The sequence below is a fragment of the Schistocerca gregaria genome, chromosome 2 (genome assembly GCF_023897955.1).
Source record: "Schistocerca gregaria isolate iqSchGreg1 chromosome 2, iqSchGreg1.2, whole genome shotgun sequence".
NCBI lineage: Eukaryota > Metazoa > Arthropoda > Insecta > Orthoptera > Acrididae > Schistocerca > Schistocerca gregaria.
Genome location: NC_064921.1, coordinates 351,319,464 through 351,340,916, shown reverse-complemented (window position 1 = coordinate 351,340,916; position 21,453 = coordinate 351,319,464). Strand labels below are relative to the sequence as shown.

Sequence of the window (21,453 nt, the reverse complement as noted above, 5' to 3'; positions counted from 1 at the left end):
TAGAGTCCCCAGTCTTTTCTCTGTTCCTTCCTTGTACAGTCCTTAATGAGCTGCAGAAAGAGGCCATTCCCACACTGTAGCACAAGGATTCCAGTGTCAATTCCCAGCATAAAATAAACACAGCTGTAGTAAACCGCCCCTCATCTGTCCTTAATTCTCACAAGCATATCCTTCTACCCTTCCTGCTCAACTTAATCATAGAAGTATTTTGCCATTTTTATAGAAAAGAAAGAAAGGAATCTATGGAGTGTGTGATCCCCACAGATGGCAATTCATGATGCTCTGCAATGTGCTCCAGTGCTGGCCACAAGTTTAGTCAGGAGTTTTTGTGGTAGTGATCCGTTCCTTCACCAGCATGGTTGACAACTGCTGCATGTTGTTGGCGCATGTGAACAGGCTGCAATAGTCTTTCCAATGCATCCTACACATCCTTGATGAGATTGAAGTTGACAAAATGGACTGGTCAGTCCATTTACCAAATATCCTCTCATCCAAGAGTCCCTCCACTTGCACTGTTTGATACATTCATACATTTTTATTATCCGTAAAAATGAAGTCATGTCCAAATTCTCCCCTGAAGAGAAGCTCATAGGGGAGGAGCTCAGTGTTATAATAACGTTGAATGGTGAGACTTGGAGCTCAGTTTTCACATGCAAAAGTATGCCTCCCCACAACATAAAATCTGGACCACCAAAACAATCATGACCCCACTTCTCACGAGTCCAGTCCCTATGCTCTTGTCACAGTTTCAAATGATGCCGCTGATGTGCAGTTGCTAATGGAACACAGCATGCTGGTCATCGGGCAAAGCAATCTCTCCCATCGCCATGTCACTGTAGAGTGTGAGAATGCATGTCTTACAGTCATGTTAAATGTGCTTTCAATTGCACCTGATGATTGACGTGGGTCTTGTCTTGCCTGTTGCACAATGTAGCAGTCATCTGCTACTGTAGTTGACCAAGAACAGTTACCTCCTCTCCTTCAGACAGCATTGCATGTGGTTTGGAATGCTTCCAATGCATGTGAAACAATGCTGTGAGCAGTACCAAACCCCTGGGCTATACTCGTCACACTTCGTTCGTCTTCCAATTTGCCGATAATTCTTCCCCGTGTGAAGTCATCCAAATGTTGTCTCTGGGCCATGTTGTAATGAAGGCCACTATCACAGTGCACCATAAATGCTCAATAATTAACACACACTATGTTTTTCTTTTCCTTCAACTTCCTCATGTTGCAGTGCTACTGTCACAGTGATCTCATACCATGAGACGTGCAGCTTTTTGTGCACAACTGGGAGACCTCTAGCAGCATGCTCCCACACTGTTATTCATTTCCACTAAGTGGTTAATATGTTATGTTACTTTATATGTCTAGTCATTAAGATTTTCAGAACAGTATATTAATAGTATAAAAAGAGCTACTGGCTCTTTCTGGTCACCATGACCAACTTTATCCTCACCCACAATTACTTCTCCATTGAAAACATCACCTTCAAACAAACTTGGGATATGACATTGGGCACCCACATGGCACAGTCCTATGACAACCTATTCATGGGCCATATATAGGAATCCTTTCTAACAGCCCAGAATCCCAAACCTGTTTCAGATTCATTGATCACATCTTCTTGGTCTGGATTGAGGGTGAGGACACCATATGCACAATCCTCCATAACCTCAACACCTTCTCTCTCATACACTTCACCTGGTCCTCCTCAACCCAACAAGCTGCCTTCCTTGATGTTGACCTCCACCTTCAAGAGGGTGAGGACACCATATGCACATTCCTCCATAACCTCAACACCTTCTCTCTCATACACTTCACCTGGTCCTCCTCAACCCAACAAGCTGCCTTCCTTGATGTTGACCTCCACCTCCAAGATGGCTACATCAGTACCTCCGTCCACATAAAGGGTACAAAACACCAGCAATACCTCCATTTCGACAGCTGCCACCCATTACATACCAAGAAGTCATTCCACATAGCCTACGCACCCATGGCAATCACATCTGTAGTGACGAGCAGTCCCTCTCAAAATACACCAAGAGTGTCACTGAGATCTTCACAGACTGTAATTACCCTCCCAACCTTGTACAGAAACAGATATACTGTGACTTATCTCTCCAGTCACCCACCACCTCCCAAGATCTCACTTTTCAGCCATAGAGGAGCATTCCCCTTGTAACTCATTACCACCCAAGACTGGAGCTACGTACTCAGTCTCCACGAAGGTTTCAACTACCTTATGTCGTGCCCTGAGATGAGGAATGTTCTACTCACTGTTATTCCGCTGCCCACTGAACCTACACAATATTCTTATCCATTCCTACACAACCCTTGCTCCCAACCTCATGCTTCATGGCTCACATCCCTGTAACAGAACTAGATGCAAGACCTGTCTCATAAATCCTTGCACCACTCCAGTCCCTCACAAGCATCACCTATCCCAGGGGCGGGCAAACGTTGCACGCGGCTCATGAGCACACAGCACTGCACGTGTGCTGCTCGCGTGCAATCGTCGAACGGGACAGTGGCGACAGCAGGCAGGTTATGACAGTGTAGTACCAGGCTAAGCTGCGGACGTTGAAGCGAAGCGACCACTACGTATTGAACGTTGTATTTTAAGAACCGGAAAATGCAGAGTGAATCAAGGAAACGGAGTTGCTATCTTTTAAAAAAGAATGGGAGAATCATTTTTTCTTTGTCCAAAAACGTGAAAATTGGAAATGTGTAATATGTTACAGTATTCTTGCTGGTCAGCGGAAGTTTAATATTGAATGCCATTATAATAAATTTCAATATGTTCCTGTTCTTAGTGTAATAAAAGAGGAATTTCTCAAGCGATTTGGGGATATATCATACTTATCCCAAGGTTTTGAGTAGTTCTCGATACAATCTGCTGTTTCTGTAGATCTGCTGTTTCTGTAGATGATATTCATCCCAGGTTGCAAATGGAATTAATAGATCTACAGCATAATTCTCATCTGAGAGACAAGTACCTTTTGGCAAGACATGTAATAGATTTTTATCACGACTTTCCACAGCAAGAGTTTTCTCGACTCCATCATGAAACCATGAAGATAATGTCAATGTTTGGCTGTACATATGTTTGTGACAGATTTTTTTCTGTTATGAAAATTAATAAGTCTCAGTTAAGAGCACACATCAGTACTGAAAATTTACGTAACTGTTTGTGTTTGTCTGTATGTAGAAATATTGTTCCAGACATTAAACATATTGTAAACGCCACGTGTGATAATTAAATAAAACGTATCGTAGGTAACAGGTACTTTTTCAAACCATGATTACTTTCAAGCACTCCTACTAACCTTATTCCTTCATTCAGTCAAGCAGGCCGAGAAACAAAACGCATTACAGAGGAAGAAGCAGAGAGACGGTATGGTGGGGAGGGTAGAGAAGCGGGTGGCCAGCTTGCCCCTGTGTGCACGCAGAACACCTGTTAACTGCACAGGTGCAAGTGCTCCACACACGTGCAGAATTCCTGCCTGCCCCTGACTTATCCCATCACTGGTGGGCCTACCTGTGAAACCAGCTGTTTCAACAACTGTGCTGCATTCTGTGTGGGCATAACAACCAACAAGCTGCCTGTTCACATGAATGGCCACTGACAAATTGTGGCCAAGAAATAGCTGGATCACATAGTTGCTTAGCAGCTGCACAACACAACATTCTTCATTTTAATGATTGCTTCACAGCCTTTGCCATCTGATCCCTTCCTACCAACACCAGCTTTTCTGAATTTCGCAGGTGGGAACTCTCCATGCAATATATCCTATGTTCCTGTAACCCACCTGGCCTCAACCTTCATTGTCCTTTGCCCACCTATCCCCTTCCTTGTTCCCAGTCCAGCACTACACAGCCCTGTATTCCACCAGTGCACCCACAGTCTTTTTACTGCTCTCCTATTCCACGCCTCCCTCCCCACCCCCTTTCTCCCCTGCTCTCCATTTAACCTCCCAACCACACTAGCTGCCCCACCCTCTCTCCACCTTGTCCTTGCCTGCTCCCACTAGCAACACTTTATGATCTTCCATTCTCACCCTGCTATCCCTCCCCCTCCCCACCTCAGCCTCCTCCTTACCCCACCTGGTTGCCTTTCCCATCGTGCACTGCTGCTCACTGTCTGGCTTCAGCTGCCAGAGACTGTGGTCCTGTATGTGTGTGTGTGTGTGTGTGTGTGTGTGTGTGTGTGTGTGTGTGTGTGTATCTATTTTTGACAAAGGTCAAAAGCTCATTTTGTAACAGTTTTTTGTGCCCCTCTCTGTCGAACCTCATGACTGCACCTAGCTGTCCCACTCTCTCTCCACTCATTCCTGTACGCTCCCACAAGCCGCATTATACCATCAATCACCTCTGCCCTGCTATCCCTGTCCTTTCTTGCCCCAGCCTTCTCCGTACCACCACCACCACCACCACCACCACCCAAATTACTTGTCCCATCATGTGCAGCTGCTTGCAGTCTGGCATTGGAGACAGTGGCCATGTGTGTGTGTGCTACATTTGTGTGAATGTGTGTGCGTGTATGTTGTCTAATTTGGATGAAGACGTTTTAGCCGGAAGCTTACTTTAACAGTATTTTTGTTGTGCCTATTTGTGACTCAGCATCTCCTCTGTATGGAGAGTAGCAATCTATCATTTTCATAATAGTGTCATTATTCCATCTTGGATTGTCCACTGTTTGCTTTTCATATACTACTGAAAAATGCTTATTCTTTTCCTTGTTAAAGTAATCTATGTTTTGAGTAGAAAGCCTTTGAAGTAAAATAGATTTGGGTGTGCCATGACAAATTTTGTTCATGGGGCTAGAGGACACACACACACACACACACACACACACACACACACACACACACACACACACACACTTGGAGGAAGGCAGCAGGTTTGCTGGCTAGGAATGTGGGAGGAACAAGTGGCAGGTGCACAGGCTATGCATGTGATGAAGGGGTACCCAGGCAAAGGAAAGGAAAGTTGTTGGGTGGAAGGTGAACACAGATGCCCAGGGAGGGTTAAGGGAGTGAAGGACATGTTACAAAGATAACTCCCATCAGCTTTGAGCACCCAGTGGCACAACATGCAGCTGGCACATTACGCTAGATTTCAATGGCAATGTTACAACCAGGGCTATCTGGATACTTCCGTCCGCCACCAGCTCTTCTGAACTACTGAAACCCTATTCCCACACCCTCCACCCAACAGTTTCCCCCTTTCCGCTGTCCTGTCAATACTTCCTGATTCATGTCACCTCCATTGTGCACCGCACCCCACTGGCTCCAGTACCCGTGTGTCACATCGCTAGCCTGTGCATCTGCCTCCCATCCCTCCTGGATTCCCAGCCAGCAGATGTGCTGCCTCCATCGAAGCTGCTGGCTGTCCACCCCAACTCCATTTCCTTCATCCCACCTCTCTCTCTCCCTCAACCCACCCTACCCTATGCAACCCCTACCACACTGTATTCCACCTGCTGTATGCTACCCCAGCATTGTACATCCAACCAGCACAGTGTAGAGGCGTGTGTGTTGGGGGGAGGGGTTTGCATGTATTTGTACAATGGCTTGACAAAGGATTTATTCTGAAAACGAGCAAGTTTTCTTTCTGTCTTTCACCTACTCAGTGTTTCTACTACTCAGGAAGTGGTAACGTTTAGTCCTAAATTATTTACAAACTTAAATAATGAATTATATAAAAATGGCAAACTTCTACTGGTGCCCATAGGTGTAACAGGCTTGTTGAAAGGGATGACAGATGAGGACCTGTAACATTAGTTTCAACAATGGAAGACACATATGCAAAAGTGTAGAGGCAGAAAGAGATGAATGAAAGTGGAGACTATACTTCTTAGGACAGCCTTTCAGTTGTCCAGTTGAGGCTACATGAATTCTAAGTTTGCCATCTTACCAGCAAAAAATAATTGGCAGTAATGGGGAGCAAACATAGATTCTCAGTGCAACTGTCAGACAAGCTGACAACTTAGCTGGACAGGTGGACACAGCTGAATATTGTGTGTACTACATTGAAGATACCAGTGCAAGTGGTATATAAAAGAAAGCTCTCAGCAAAATAATTTTACCTGATTAATCACTCATGTTTCTCGTTTGTCAAATGAGTGAAAGCTTTGCGTGCGCTTGTGTGTGTGTGTGTGTGTGTGTGTGTGTGTGTGTGTGTGTGTGTGTGTTGTCTGATTCTGATGCAGAACTTTTTGGCCAAAAGCTTATTTGTGTGACAGTCTTTTTGGCCAAAAGCTTATTTGTGTGACAGTCTTTTTGTTGTGCCTATCTGAGACTCACTGTCTCCGTATATGGCGAGAGGTAATCTATTCTTTCATAATGCTGAAAATAACATCTATTTGTTTTTATGAATTTGCAATCAGGAATAGTAAAATACTAATGAAGACAGCACGCTGCATTAATAATCGGTAAGAGTAGAATTTAAATCCTTCTCCATTTATACAAAGTTGTGTTTTGGTGGGCTTCCTTCAGTGAGGCCACAGTTGATTTCCTTCCCCATGCTTGTCCAAATGATGTACTGCTCTGTAATATCTTTACTGTTGATGACATATTACGCTCCTAACTTTTCTTCCTCATTACAGACAAAGCAATCACTACATCATCATCATAGTTTTCATCTTCTGATTTTAACTTCTTTTCCATTGTTTTGTGCTGCAGAACTGAAAATGAAAATATATTTTTGCAGCAATACATACTAGAGTGGTAATGAATTGTATGAAGTGAATTAATACATTAATAGTCTGCTTCCTGTTTTCACTATGTAGAACATTGTTTGAAAGAAACTTTATAATGTTCAGAATACATGAGAATCAATAACACTATGCTGATTCACAAAAATTCAAGTCACATATAAGTAAATGGGACAGGTGAATACTGAATGCTGTCAATTTTTGTAATTAATATTAGCCACCTGGCAGAGTGAACAGCAAAGCAGCTAATTATCTCCAAGAAATCCCAATAAGGCAGAATTGTTGTAGACATCTGGTTTATTTTCAAATTATGTAATCAAAATGCTTGTTGACAATTTTGGCGTCAATTCAAGGAGACTGAAAATAACATTCTTCATTGTAACACAAATTGTAACTCCCCCCCCTGCAATGTAAGCAGCATTTGGTATGACCATGTTTTATTATGCAATAAAAACACTCATATTAATTTACTATAAATGCATAAAAAAGTATCAATTAGATACCTTCCCTTGAGTTATTAGGAACAAATTATTGAAACTTCCTTGTTTTATGCCTTCTATGGCTGCATGAGGCTGTCTGGCATTTTTTGAAAGGTTGCTATTGTCATGTAATAAAAGAGTGTCTGTGACATCTCATGAATTGCATTGTTTTATGGAGAGATCTATTTATCTGATGAAATCTCTTGGGCTTTCATCCGAGTGGCTGCATTGAAATTCTGAAATGTTTTAGTGAGTTTCACTCTCATTATCTTCATCAGACGATGGTGAGAGTGACACTAATCAAAATTTCATGAAATTTCAACACGAGTAAAGTCTACTTTCACATATCTATTTATCTGTGTATCTATTTGGCCTTTAAATATGTCTGCTTGTGTCTGTGTATGTGCGGATGGATATGTGTGTGTGTGTGCGAGTGTACACCTGTCCTTTTTTTCCCCTAAGGGAAGTCTTTCCGCTCCCGGGATTGGAATGACTCCTTACCCTCTCCCTTAAAACCCACATCCTTTCATTTTTCCCTCTCCTTCCCTCTTTCCTGACGAAGCAACTGCCAGTTGCGAAAGCTCGTAATTCTGTGTGTGTGTTTGTGTGTTTTGTTCATGTGTCTGTCTGCCGGCGCTTTCCCGCTTGGTAAGTCTTGGAATCTTTGTTTTTAATATATCTGTGTTTACTGTTATTTATCATTTTCTGTATTCTGTTTTCAGGTTTCTAATTGGGCAGAAAGATGAAGTAGTGTTGTCAGATCTGAAGAAAAGAAAACTGGATGAACCCGAATCTGCACCACAGAAAAAGAAACGTAAGAAAGGAGGACCTAATCCCTTGTCTTGTAAAAAGAAGAAGAAAAAGCCGTCCATAGCTACACAGAAACCATCCACTTCAGAAAACAAACCAAAAAGAAAGAGAAAGAGAGTGAAAATGCCAAAACATATAAAAGAAATGTTGTTACAGACATCAGTACAATCATGATATTAAAAAACTATTTATATATTATTTCCTTCATATTTTATCCCGTGCTCAGTGCCCACATTCTTTCAGAGTTACCAGCTTTGTAGTGCGTAAAAGAGTAAGTAAATCATGTGATTTATTCCATCATGCTGCAAAGAAAATAAATTTGGATTTGGTGATTGATAAGAGCATGGGGATGGGGTGCTCGAACTTACTGTGGGAATGTATCCATGACAATTAGTTGGTTATGATGTAGTGCACTTCATATATAATCTGTAACGCTGATGGGCGTGTGTGCATCAGCTTTACCTGTTAAATAATTTCTGGTTGCCATTCTTCAAGTGCATTACTTCTGTGGCCCTGCTATACAGTCCCATAAGACTCTGACATGTGACTTCTTCACCGTCTGCAGTGAAGCTAGTGCTGGAAAGAGAGGTTCAATCTATCCAAGCTACTAAATGTCGTAAACTAGTTTTAATAACTCCTCTGTATTATACCAGCAACACTTTTCATGCACATTACACTACACAACATAACCGTCTGATACTTTCCATCACTAATATTCGTTTGGTCCATCATTCACACTCTTTCCAGTGCTCCTTTCTTTATGACCTCCTGGGCACCACCGAGCTGTGATGCCAAAGAATAAGCTGGCCTCTGCAGCAGGTGGAGATATGCACTCATTGTCACACCTTGCCGATTCGCCAGAATAACTCCCTTTTTCATTCAGTGCGTATATGTAAAAGAAGAGCATGCACCATGGGATGTTCTACTCTTAACAGCTATGTGAGCTATATTTTCAGTTTTCATAAACATGTTTCATTGGCTTAAGAGGATGAAAGTGGAATATGTTCCTGTAGAGTCTCATGTTACAGTTCAGATAGAGTCTCATGTTACAGTTCAGATAGAGTCTCATGTTACAGTTCAGATCCCCCTACTTAGATGAAAGATGTTATGTACCTCAACTTATTTAACTACTTACAACATTGCTTATCATAAACTATTCTTTAAATTAAAATAGTTCCCTCTTTATTTCATTGAAATTAATGCCAGTTCTTGGAGTCCTTTAAGACAGAATTCAGTATTATCTTTGAAAATAAATCTTCACCAAGTAAATCAGCTTGTTTCTACAAAGGATAGGATAATGCTTAATATACTTCATCCAAAATTTTGTATATGTTCAACTGTTCATCAAATCTGACTGAATTCTATTTATTTGGAATGTGTTGATTACAAGAGCATACGTTTTCCAAAAATATTGAGGTAGAAAAATGACTAGGTTATCTTTACCATAAGGAGTTAGAATACTGACATTTTGATTTGCACTACTCTCTAAAGTTTCATATCTGAGATTTGTGATAAGTCCAATGTGCAGAAACATGAATACAAAGAATCTGTGTCCAGGTAAGTCTATTAACCTTGAACCATTTTGAAGAATGCTCCGACAGTATTATTAAAGGTCATTGTATAGCTTCCGATCTCTGTAAGAGCTGAGCGTGCACCTTGATCTGTGGGCAGGTACTATGTAAATACCTTTTTATATCTTCAACAATATTATGAAAAGGATAGATTACTACTCACCACATAGCAGAAATGCTGAGTCGCAGATAGGCACAATGGGAAGACAGTCACACAAGTAAGCCAAAAAGGCCATCATCTGAATCAAACAACACAAAAACACATGCGCGCATGCACACATGCACGCACACACAAGTGCATGCCGCTCTCATACACACATGGCCATGGCCTCAGCAGCTGGAGAATGTAGCTTTGTGTGTGTGTGTGTGTGTGTGTGTGTGTGTGTGTGTGTGTGTGTGTGTGTGTGTGTTTTTTCCCGATGAAGGTCTCTTTGGCCGAAAGCTTACTTGATACCCTTTTTGTTGTGCCTTTCTGAGACTCAGCATATCCTCTATGTGGTGAGTAGTAATCTATCCTTTTCATAATATTTTCATTATTCCATCCTGGATCTTTTATATCTTTGATAAGAGTGTCTCCCAACTCACCCCTCTACATAAAAAAATGGTTCAGGTCATTTCTTCGGTGGATTCACGACCTAGGTGTAGGCCATCCCTTCTGTGGATCCCCCTACACTTCATCTCTCCAATACCTACACAAAATTGGGTACACCTCATCTTAAAACTTTAACAGCTTTGACAGCCTCTGACCCCTCATTTTTTCCCCCCATAACAGATTGATGCTACCGTGTTGCTCCACCATGTGCTTCCTGGCTACTCCTTTTATAGTTCGTGTTTATGGTTCTTCCAGTATTATATAGCTCCTTCCCATAAATGTCATTTGTTAATTACTGGTCATTTGAGTTTTACTCAGTATTACTAGATTATATGTTTTATCATTTTTTGTTATCAGAGCAGTCAAATTTTGCCTACCCTGAAAATCCTACAGAAAGGGTGTCTTATGAGAAAGCAGTCTACCTTTCACTTCTTGAGGCGCTTACTAGCTCTATATATTGAGAGATGCTTCTCAAGTTGTATTGAGAACAATTCCAGATTTACTCTTGCACTGTATTTACTCTTCTCCACAATTTAAAATAAGACACATCTACTTAATTTCTTACTCTGAGCAACATAGAAGATGAAATGGCAACCACCTCGGACAAAAACACAGAAAAACTGGAAGCTGGTGAATCCCTATCAGAGACAGCCAAACAATTACCCTCACCAAAAAAATGGCAATTTGTTCCAAAAATTGATCAACGTGGGGAGGAAGCTGAGGAAAGCACCTGACACTATTACTATGATAATTTTCTTGGTCGAAGAACTAATGAACATCATTGACTAAAAGTACCATGCACCATGGAAAGAGGATGTATGAAGGATTTAAAAATCTGCATCTGGAATGCAAATGGAGTCAGAAACAAGAAAGCAGAACTACAGGAGTTTGTCTCCACTAACAATATTGAAGCTCTGTTATTGATAGAAACTCATCTCCGCATGCCTGAAACTTTCCAAATACAGAATGTGACATGTTATAAAATGGGGAGATGAAACAGAAGAGTGGTTGGAATGGCAGCTTTTCCTCACATCATCATCATCATCATCATCATCATCATCATCATCACTTCTGTAAGAAAGGCTCCAACCATTACAATTTGAGGCAATGGCTGGACAACAATGGCATCTGGACAATAGGACCAGTAACATTGGTGGTGGCTTATTTAAGACCACCTGATACCTCAAGTCCTACAGACAATATTTAACTGTTTCGATGGAAGTATTTGTCGTTGGCAACACCAAACACCCAATTTGGCACTTAGCCAGAACCATTCAAAGGGGAAACAATTGTTAAAACTAGACGAATACCTTGATGCCACCATATGGGGGTCTCTTGAGCCAACCCATAGTCCAGTGTAAATTAATCATCAACCTGATGTACTGGACATAGCGATACTTAAGACTCTCAAGTTGATGACAAAGGTGGAACTAGCTTCTGATCTCCAACCAGTAACTGGAAAAGTCCAATGAGATTTAAAACACCCACAGCATTGGAAGATGACTGATACTGATTTGAACATATTTAGCAAATAATGATGTCAGACCAACTAGAAACGTGGCAACTGAAGAAGACAAAAAAAACAGCTAACACCTATCTTACAGAAAAGATATTAAAGGTAACCAAGGAGGCCAGTACTAGGATTCTACTTGACAGATTATGATAAGATGCTTTACATCCATTATTACAAGAACTCAAATACCAGAAAAATAGGTGACCACAGTTCTGAGAACCCAGTGACAAACGGAACTTAAATAGTTTGCTTCATTAACTTTCGGAGTGACTGTTGGAATACTAAGAAACTGAGAAAAGGGATTGGAATACTAAGAAACTGAGAAAAGGGAAGACAAGTTGTCGAACTATCTGCTACAAACCAGAGATGAGTGGCAACTTCTTAGAAGACTGAGAGGAAGAAAACCCGCAACACATTCTGGAAGAGACTGGGAACAGACTTATGAATGACCTATTTGAAAAAGCGCAAACATTTGTTAAGGCTTTTGCGACACAAAATTGACTAATACAGGAAGACATGGGCATCCAGGAATGAGAGTATGAAATAACAGTTCAAACAGTGATGCAGATAGCCATACAAGAGACCTGGAATGCATCTCGACTAACAACACCCAGCGGAGTGAAGATAGGAATAAAGAATCTTGTGAACAACAAAGCGCCTGGTACAGATGCAATAACAAATGAACAACTTGAGAGACTACTAAGGAAACCACTCATCCTATTGATTAGAATTGATAACAGTTCTTTACTCAGCTGCTATTTCCTGGAAAAGTGGCAGCTCACACATATCATTTCAGTTCCAAAACCAAACAAAGACTTAACTCGGCCTCCAAATCACAGACCAATCAGTTTACTGAGGACTCCTGGGAGAACTTTCGAAAGGATCATTAAGAACAATCTATAGCACATCTTGACTGAAAATGAGATGATCCGACCAAAGAAATATGGGTTCCAACAAAATAATTTGGCATAGCTCCAAGCATTGAGAGTTACAGAAAGTGTCTTGAAGAATTTCAGTACAACAATTTTGACTGTTTGTGTTTGTCTAGACGTCGAAGAGGCCTGTGATAAGGTCTGGCATGAGAACTTGTTATGGAAGATGAGAGACCAAACAATGAACCCAGAAAAGTATATTAAACTAATAGCGAGCATTCTCTAGAACAGAAAAATGTGAGTGCACATTTAAGACATCATATCGGAGATCAAACTTGTAGAGGCTGTAATTCCACAAGGCTCGGCCCTGTTACCACTCTTGTTAACTATCTACATTAATGGCAAACCGATGATTGCAAATGCTTAACTGGCAGAGTTCGTTGATGACACTGCATACTATATGAGTGGATGCCAACGTAACACCACCATCAGAAGACCAAAGACATAATTGAGCCTCCACACAGAATCGTGCAGACATGACAAGATTAAAATCAACCCAGCCAAAACAACAGCAGTATACTTCAGCAAGAAACATCCACAACTAGGCAGAAACCTTATTATCCAGGGACAAGAGGTACCATGGATTTCAGCTGTTAAGTATCTGAGACTCACAGTGGGCTTGCACTTTTTTCCCTTAGGCATGCGCAAGACCTAAAGCTTAAAGCCTCTGGCAAGGCAAGGGAACTGATGCCACTATTCCATAGGAGCGAGCTCAATATCTTAACAAAAGTTAGGCTCTACAAAAATCCTTTACAGGAGCAAATCCTAGGTGTTACAAAATAAAATCCTTTGATGGATACTTAGGCTTCACAGTGCATGCGCATCCAGACACTGCATGAGGTGCCCAGTTTGGAACATCTTGTAGAAATAATCAAACTCGGGTTCAAAAAGTCATGAGAAATTAGACCAACTCTGACATGTCATATGTCACATCTGAGAAGTAGGTACCACCAAGGCAGAAGCCTGGCATTGATACAGAGCCTCAGGGCATTAGTTAAACAGGAAATTTGAAATGACATTACAAATAAAGAAACAAACCCTTGGAGGGGCGATTTAAGAGACCTGTGGTCCTTACAAATCCTACCCTAGTGAAAAACTTATTTAGTTTTATCAGAACTCAGTGTATGTATTATTCCTTGAAATTCATCACTCATATTATTTATTTGACTTAACTAAATGTTAAAATGGTGATCACCAAAAATTTTTGTAGAATTGTACACTATTTTGTGGCAAGCCACTAACCATTGCATCCAACACTGAAGGTCAAAGACCTGCTGATTGGTAGTGGATTACATTACCACATTGGCTGTCCCTACTAAACTGGTGCACATTATAGATAAGATAAGAAGGTTCAAATCACCACTAATGCTAAGCAAACAAATGTCAGATGGACATAATCAAACAGATAATTTAATATTACAAAGTCTTTAAAGACTATCACTTTGAGTAAACCAAGAGTTACTAGAAAATACGAACTGTAACAGACTTACAACTAAATATCAGCAACTTCCTTTGGCCATTCCTTTCTAAACCTCTCCTGTACAGAAGTTCATATCTTATCCACTTTCTTGAGAGATTGGACACAAATGCCCACTTACTAATTTCTTTGTCTCTGGGCAGCTGTATAAACTGTGTGTTTTTTTATCATTGATAGGATGCCCCAAAATGAATGATTTTGGATCAGATATGGCTTAAATTGTGAACGGTCTGTCATCCAAAGAAAAGAATATCCTAGTTTTGTTATCTGGTTTGGAACTTGATGGTGATTATCAAAACCAACACACTCAATTTTAAATACAATTGGTGCACCATTATCTTCTAGGTTGGCTTCTGATGGGTACTACACTGCCAACACTTGGTTCTCTCTTTCCCAAGCTAGGAATACCTTAAATGCTTTAGTTCCAAATTGTTTCCCATTGTATGAAGACAATCTCTTAGGTTTACCAGTTTGTTTAAAATAAAGTCCCTTAAACTACTTTCAGTGACTTGTGGTCCAGCTATCTCACTTTTCTTACAACATATTAAGGATTGAAACTCAAACGAAATTCTAAATTAACTGTTCTTATTAAAGCTTGTTTACTATCATTACTAAGCACAGATTTCTTCATGACATATCTCTCAGAAAATCAAAATATATTTTCTTTCATACAGTTACAACTTCAGCTTCCCAAATCATATTTATTCCATAGCATAACATAGGGAAATTTCAAAATTACACAATTCTTGATTGCTTAGCAGAGTGTAGCAACAATACTACATGCTACATTCAAGTGTGTCTCACTACCATAGTGGAGCAAGCACACCAAGAACTCAGTTTCACACCTAGAATAACTTTTCTTTGAGCAATTCATCTCTTGTTGCTGTAATATTTCTCTTTATTTACACATTATTTATTTGTTGCATGTAACTTTCTTCTTTTACACAAAAATATCATCATTCCTCCATTAACAACAATATGGGAAGGATCATATGATACGCACCACATAGAGGAAGTGTTGAATTGCAGACAGACACAATGAAAATAAGTGCCAGAAATTTTCAGCTTTCAGCCTTTGCACCCAGAGACGGCAGCAACCATGTGTGTGCCAGTTTTTCTGTGTGTGTGTGAGTGGGCAGGTGGGGGGGGGGGGGGGGGGGGTTCCTCCTCCTGCTTCTGACGAAGGACGTTGTTCGAAAGCTGAACATTTCTAGCATTCTCTGCACATCAGCACTCCTCTGTGTTGAGAAGCAGGCTATCCTTTCCATAATGTTGTTAATCCATCCTGAACAATCCATTGTTTCCGTGTTTATTTCTGTTGCACATAGAACAATGTGCACAACTTTGCTCTAATACTTAATATTTCACTCTACTTACTACAGATTTAATCCTGGATGACCACTGAATCATCATCTGTGAGTGCCCATGTTTGCTGTACCAAACCCTCAAGCCAGTTTTCTGTTTCTGAGACCTAATTAATAAATTTGTGCACCATTGATTTTCATTTAGAAATGTGATTCCTTGTACTAATTCAAATCTGGAACCAATTTTCAGTGTTCTATGAAATTATTCATTTATCAGTAATTTCCACCAAGTTTAATAAGTATTCAGTAACTCAACTACACAGAATTGTGTGCAGCCTCCCTTGGATATTTTTCAAGGCTTCTACCAGTACGGCTTCAATGGGTTATGACCACATCTTAGCAGTTGTTCCCCCATTTTACCAGGCGCATGCCACCACTATGTACCTTGGTGCAGATTCTTGAAATCATAAAATAATCCATAGCACAAAAAATATTCAAATGCAGGCCTACATGTTTATATCTAAAATTGGTGCTAAGATTTGCCTGACTGTTCTTGAAACATACTCTCTTGGAATTTCAACAGTAAACCTCTCTGTGATGCATGATGCCTCTCTTGTAACATATGACACTTCTACCAACTAAACAATCCTATAATGAAACACACCGCTCTTTCTTGGATCTTATTTGTCTCGTGTATTAATCCAGCTTGGTAAGGTATCCAGACTGCTGAACAATAGTCTCCCAAACAAGTGTTTTTTTTTAAAAAAAAAAACAAAAAAATCTGCTTCTTTTGTGAATGTATTACATTTCCTTAAGATTTTTCTAATGAATCTCGGCATGGCATCTGATTTTCCTACCATCTATTTCATGTGGTCTTCTCATTTTAGGTCGCTCTATGTACTATTGTACAGTAGTTACTGAATTCAGTGATTTGTCACCAATAGTGTAAATGGACAGTAGTGAGTCTGTTCACCTAATTATGCACAATATGTCACCCCATGCCTACTACAGTAGTACAAGTTTATATGCCAACTAGCTCTGCAGATGATGAAGAACTTGATGAAATGTATGATGAGATAAAAGAAATTATTCAGGTAGTGAAGGGAGACGAAAATTTAATAGTCATGGGTGACTAGAATTTGAGAGTAGGAAAAGGGAGAGAAGGAAGTATAGTAGGTGAATATGGATTGGGGTTAAGAAATGAAAGAGGAAGCCGTCTGGTAGAATTTTGCACAGAGCATAAATTAATCATAGCTAACACTTGGTTCAAGAATCATGAAAAGAGGTTGTATACATGGGAGAACCCTGGAGATACTAATAGGTATCAGATAGATTATACAGGGTGTTACAAAAAGGTACAGCCAAACTTTCAGGAAACATTCCTCACACACAAATAAAGAAAAGATGTTATGTGGACATGTGTCCAGAAGCACTTAATTTCCATGTTAGAGCTCATTTTAGTTTCGTCAGTATGTACTGTACTTCCTCGATTCACAGCCAGTTGGCCCAGTTGAAGGAAGGTAATGTTGACTTCGGTGCTTGTGTTGACATGTGACTCATTGCTCTACAGTACTAGCATCAAGCACATCAGTATGTAGCATCAACAGGTTAGTGTTCATCACGAACGTGGTTTTGCAGTCAGTGCAATGTTTACAAATGCGGAGTTGGCAGATGCCCATTTGATGTGTGGATTATCACGGGGAAATAGCCGTGGCACGGTACGTTTGTATCGAGACAGATTTCCAGAACGAAGGTGTCCCGACAGGAAGACGTTCGAAGCAATTGATCGGCGTCTTAGAGAGCACGGAACATTCCAGCCTATGACCCGTGACTGGGGAAGACCTAAAACGACAAGGACACGTGCAATGGACGTGGCAATTCTTCGTGCAGTTGACAATAACCCTAATGTCAGCGTCAGAGAAGTTGCTGCTGTACAAGGTAACGTTGACCACGTCACTGTATGGAGAATACTACGAAAGAACCTGTTGTTTCCGTACTATGTACTGCGTGTGCAGGCACTATCAGCAGATTATTGGCCTCCACGGGTACACTTCTCCAAATGGTTCATCCAACAATGTGTCAATCCTCATTTCTACATCTACATGTACATCTACATCCATACTCCACAAGTCACCTGACGGTGTGTGGCGGAGGGTACCCTGAGTAACTCTATCGGTTCCCCGTCTATTCCAGTCTCATATTGTTTGTGGAAAGAAGGATTGTCGGTATGCTCCTGTGTGGGCTCTAATCTCTCTGATTTTATCCTCATGGTCTCTTCGGGAGATATACGTAAGCGGGAGCAATATACTGCTTGACTCTTCAGTGAAGGTATGTTCTAGAAACTTTAACAAAAGCCCGTACCGAGCTACTGAGCGTCTCTCCTGCAGAGTCTTCCACTGGAGTTTATCTATCATCTCTGTAACTAGAGGTCTGCGCGGTTAAGAAAAGTGCAATCCGCATCCACAAGGTCCTAATTCGCAACTGCATCCACAGCAATTAATCCGCATACGCAAGTTCCTTATACGCATCCGCATGTATTTAAGGTTTGAATGAGTAATTAAAAGTAATAGACAGTAGTACTTAGAATTATGGTATGTAATGACATAGTTATTGTTAGGGTGCCATTTCTGTGATAACTTAACTTCTTTTGACTTCTTAAATCACAGGAAATGCTCTATACCTACTCTAAAGCAGAACATTCCAAACAGGAAAGCATTCCAGAGCACACACAGTAGCGGTTCGGATCTCGTGTGATTGGAAACGCTATTTAAAAAAGTTAAATTCAATGTACTAGTATTAAATGATGACAATACGTGTATAGAAACAATTATCTTTCGCTGCTCTTGTGCCAAGGCCGCATTGGCCAAGTGGTTCTAGGCGCATCAGTCCGGAACCGCGCGGCCGCTACGGTCGCAGGTTCGAATCCTGCCTCGGGCATGGACGTGTGTGATGTCCTTAGGTTAGTTAGGTTTAAATAGTTCCAAGTTCTAGGGGACTGATGACCTCAGATGTTAAGTCCCATAGTGCTCGGATCAATTTGAACCAAGCCATTCTTGTGCCAAGGCAGCTGAAAATGACAATGGTTTTAAACTGTTACTAGCATATTGCATCATTTACCGACAGTTATTTTGCAAGTTGTCACTCGGGCACCTGTCTGGTAGACAGTGGGCAGGTTTGCGAACCAGAGAGCACTTCACAGGCTACACGAAAGATACGGTCGCGGAAACGGATTAGGCGCAGGTCTCTTGGGTAGAGCTACGTCGGTCGCTCTGCCCTGGCCCTGCAAGATTCCAAGAATGTCAACATACTTGAAGTTTTCAACTAACATTGCAACATACGTACTGGGCAGATGCCATGCTCATTATCCATAGATGACTCGCGGATATCCGCGCCGGTCGCAATTTTATCCGCCAAGTAACAAATACTGCGGATATCCGTAACGCTTTCGCGATTACTAAATGATTCTGTAACGAAGCGGGCTGCTCTCCGTTGGATCTTCTCTATCTCTCCTATCAACCCTATCTGGTACGGAACCCACACTGTTGAGCAGTATTCAAGCAGTGGGCGAACAAGCGTACTGTAACCTACTTCCTTTGTTTTCGGATTGCATTTCCTTAGGATTCTTCCAATGAATCTCAGTCTAGCATCTGCTTTACCGACGATCAACTTTGTATGATCATTCCATTTTAAATCACTCCTAATGCGTACTCCCAGATAATTTATGGAATTAACTGCTTCCAGTTGCTGACCTGTTATTTTGTAGCTAATTTTGTACTCGCAGCACATTACACTTGCCTACATTGAGATTCAATTGCCATTCCCTGTCAATTCGCTGCAGGTCCTCCTGCATTTCAGTACAATTTTCCATTGTTACAACCTCTCGGTACACCGCAACATCATCTGCAAAAAGCCTCGGTGAACTTCCGATATCATCCACAAGGTCATTTATGTATATTGTGAATAGCAATGATCCTATGACACTCCCCTGTGGCACACCTGAAATCACTCTTACTTCGGAAAACTTCTCTCCATTGAGAATGACATGCTGCGTTCTGTTATCTAGGAACTCTTCAATCCAATCACACAGTTGGTCTGATAGTCCATAATGCTCTTACTTTGTTCATTAAACGACTGTGGGGAACTGTATCAAATGCCTTGCAGAAGTCAAGAAACACGGCATTTACCTGTGAACCCGTGTCTATGGCTCTCCGAGTCTCATGGATGAATAGTGCGAGCTGGGTTTCACACGACCGTCTTTTTCGAAACCCATGCTGATTCCTACAGATCAGATTTCTAGTCTCCAGAAAAGTCATTATACTCTAACATAATACGTGTTCAAAAATTCTACAACTGATAGACGTTAGAGATATAGGTCTATAGTTCTGCACATCTGTTCGACGTCCCTTCTTGAAAATGGGGATGACCTGTGCCGTTTTCCAATCCTTTGGAACGCTACACTCTTCTAGAGACCTACGGTACACAGCTGCAAGAAGGGGGGCAAGTTCCTTCGCGTACTCTGTGTAAAATCGAACTGGTATCCCATCAGGTCCAGCGACCTTTCCTCTTTTGAGTGATTTTAATTGTTGCTCTATCCCTCTGTCATCTATTTCAATATCTACCATTTTGTCATCTGTGCGACAATCTAGAGAAGGAACTACAGTGCAGTCTTCCCCTGTGAAACAGCTTTGGAAGAAGACATTTAGTATTTCGGCCTTTAGTCTGTCATCCTCTTGACTTTCATTTATGGGGGCATGTGAAAGCTCTTGTTTACGCAACCCCAGTACCAAATGTAGAGACTCTTTGTGCTCGTATTGTGGACGGCTGTGATACAATACGTCATTCTGCAGGGCTGCATCAGCGCATCAGGGATTCCATGTGATGGAGGGTGGATGCATGTATCCTTACTAACGGAGGACATTTTGAACATTTCCTGTAACAAAGTATTTGAAGTCATGCTGGTACGTTCTGTTGCTGTGTGTTTCCATTTCATGATTAATGTGATTTGAAGAGAAGTAATAAAATGAGCTCTAACATGGAAAATAAGCATTTCTGGACACATGTCCACATAACATATTTTCTTTCTTTGTATGTGAGGAATGTTTCCTGAAAGTTTGGCCGTACCTTTTTGTAACACCCTGTATAATGGTAAGATAGAGATTTAGGAACCAACTTTTAAATTGTAAGACATTTCCAGGGGCAGATGTGGACTCTGACCACAATCTATTGGTTATGAACTGTAGATTAAAGCTGAAGAAACTGCAAAAAGGTGGGAATTTAAGGAGATGGGACATGGATAAATTGACTAAATCAGAGGTTGTACAGAGTTTCAGGGAGAGCATAAGGGAACAATTGACAGGAATGGAGGAAAGAAATACAGTAGAAGAAGAGTGGGTAGCTCTGAGGGATGAAGTAGTGAAGGCAGCAGAGGATCAAGTAGGTAAAAAGATGAGAGCTAGTAGAAATCCTTGGGTAACAGAAGAAATATTGAATTTAATTGATGAAAGGAGAAAATATAAAAACGCAGTAAATGAAGGAGGCAAAAAAGGAAACAAACATCTCAAAAATGAGATCGACAGGAAGTGCAAAATGGCTAAGCAGGGAAGGCTACAGTAGAAATGTAAGGATGTAGAGGCTTATCTCACTAGGGGTAAGATAGATACTGCCAACAGGAAAATTAGAGAGACCTTTGGAGAAAAGGGAGCCACTTGTATGAATATCAAGAGCTCTGGTGGAAACCCAGTTCTAAGCAAAGAAGGGAAAGCAGAAAGGTGGAAGGAGTATATAGAGAGTCTATACAAGGGCGATGTACTTGAGGACAGTATTATGGAAATGGAAGGGGATGTAGATGAAGATGAAATGGGAGATACGATACTGCGTGAAGAATTTGACAGAGCACTGAAAGACCTGAGTCGAAACAAGGCTCCGGGAGTAGACAACATTCCATTGAAACTACTGACGACCTTGGGAGAGCCAGTCCTGACAAAACTCTACCATCTGGTGAGCAAGATGTACGAGACAGACGAAACACCCTCAGACTTCAAGAAGAATATAATAATT

The 21,453-nt window shown here is 41.0% G+C and overlaps 1 protein-coding gene across 2 annotated transcripts in view; it reads left to right on the top strand.

The window, feature by feature from the left end:
- Positions 1-8,205, top strand: part of LOC126337036 (rRNA-processing protein UTP23 homolog) — a 61,445-nt gene extending 53,240 nt beyond the window's left edge. For both annotated transcript variants that reach the window (XM_050001339.1, XM_050001338.1), the window contains exon 5: positions 7,920-8,205. In XM_050001339.1, the coding sequence (XP_049857296.1) occupies positions 7,920-8,181 (262 nt within the window). In that variant the 3' untranslated portion in view covers positions 8,182-8,205. The remainder of the gene's footprint in view (positions 1-7,919) is intronic.
- The last annotated feature ends 13,248 nt before the right edge of the window (positions 8,206-21,453 follow it).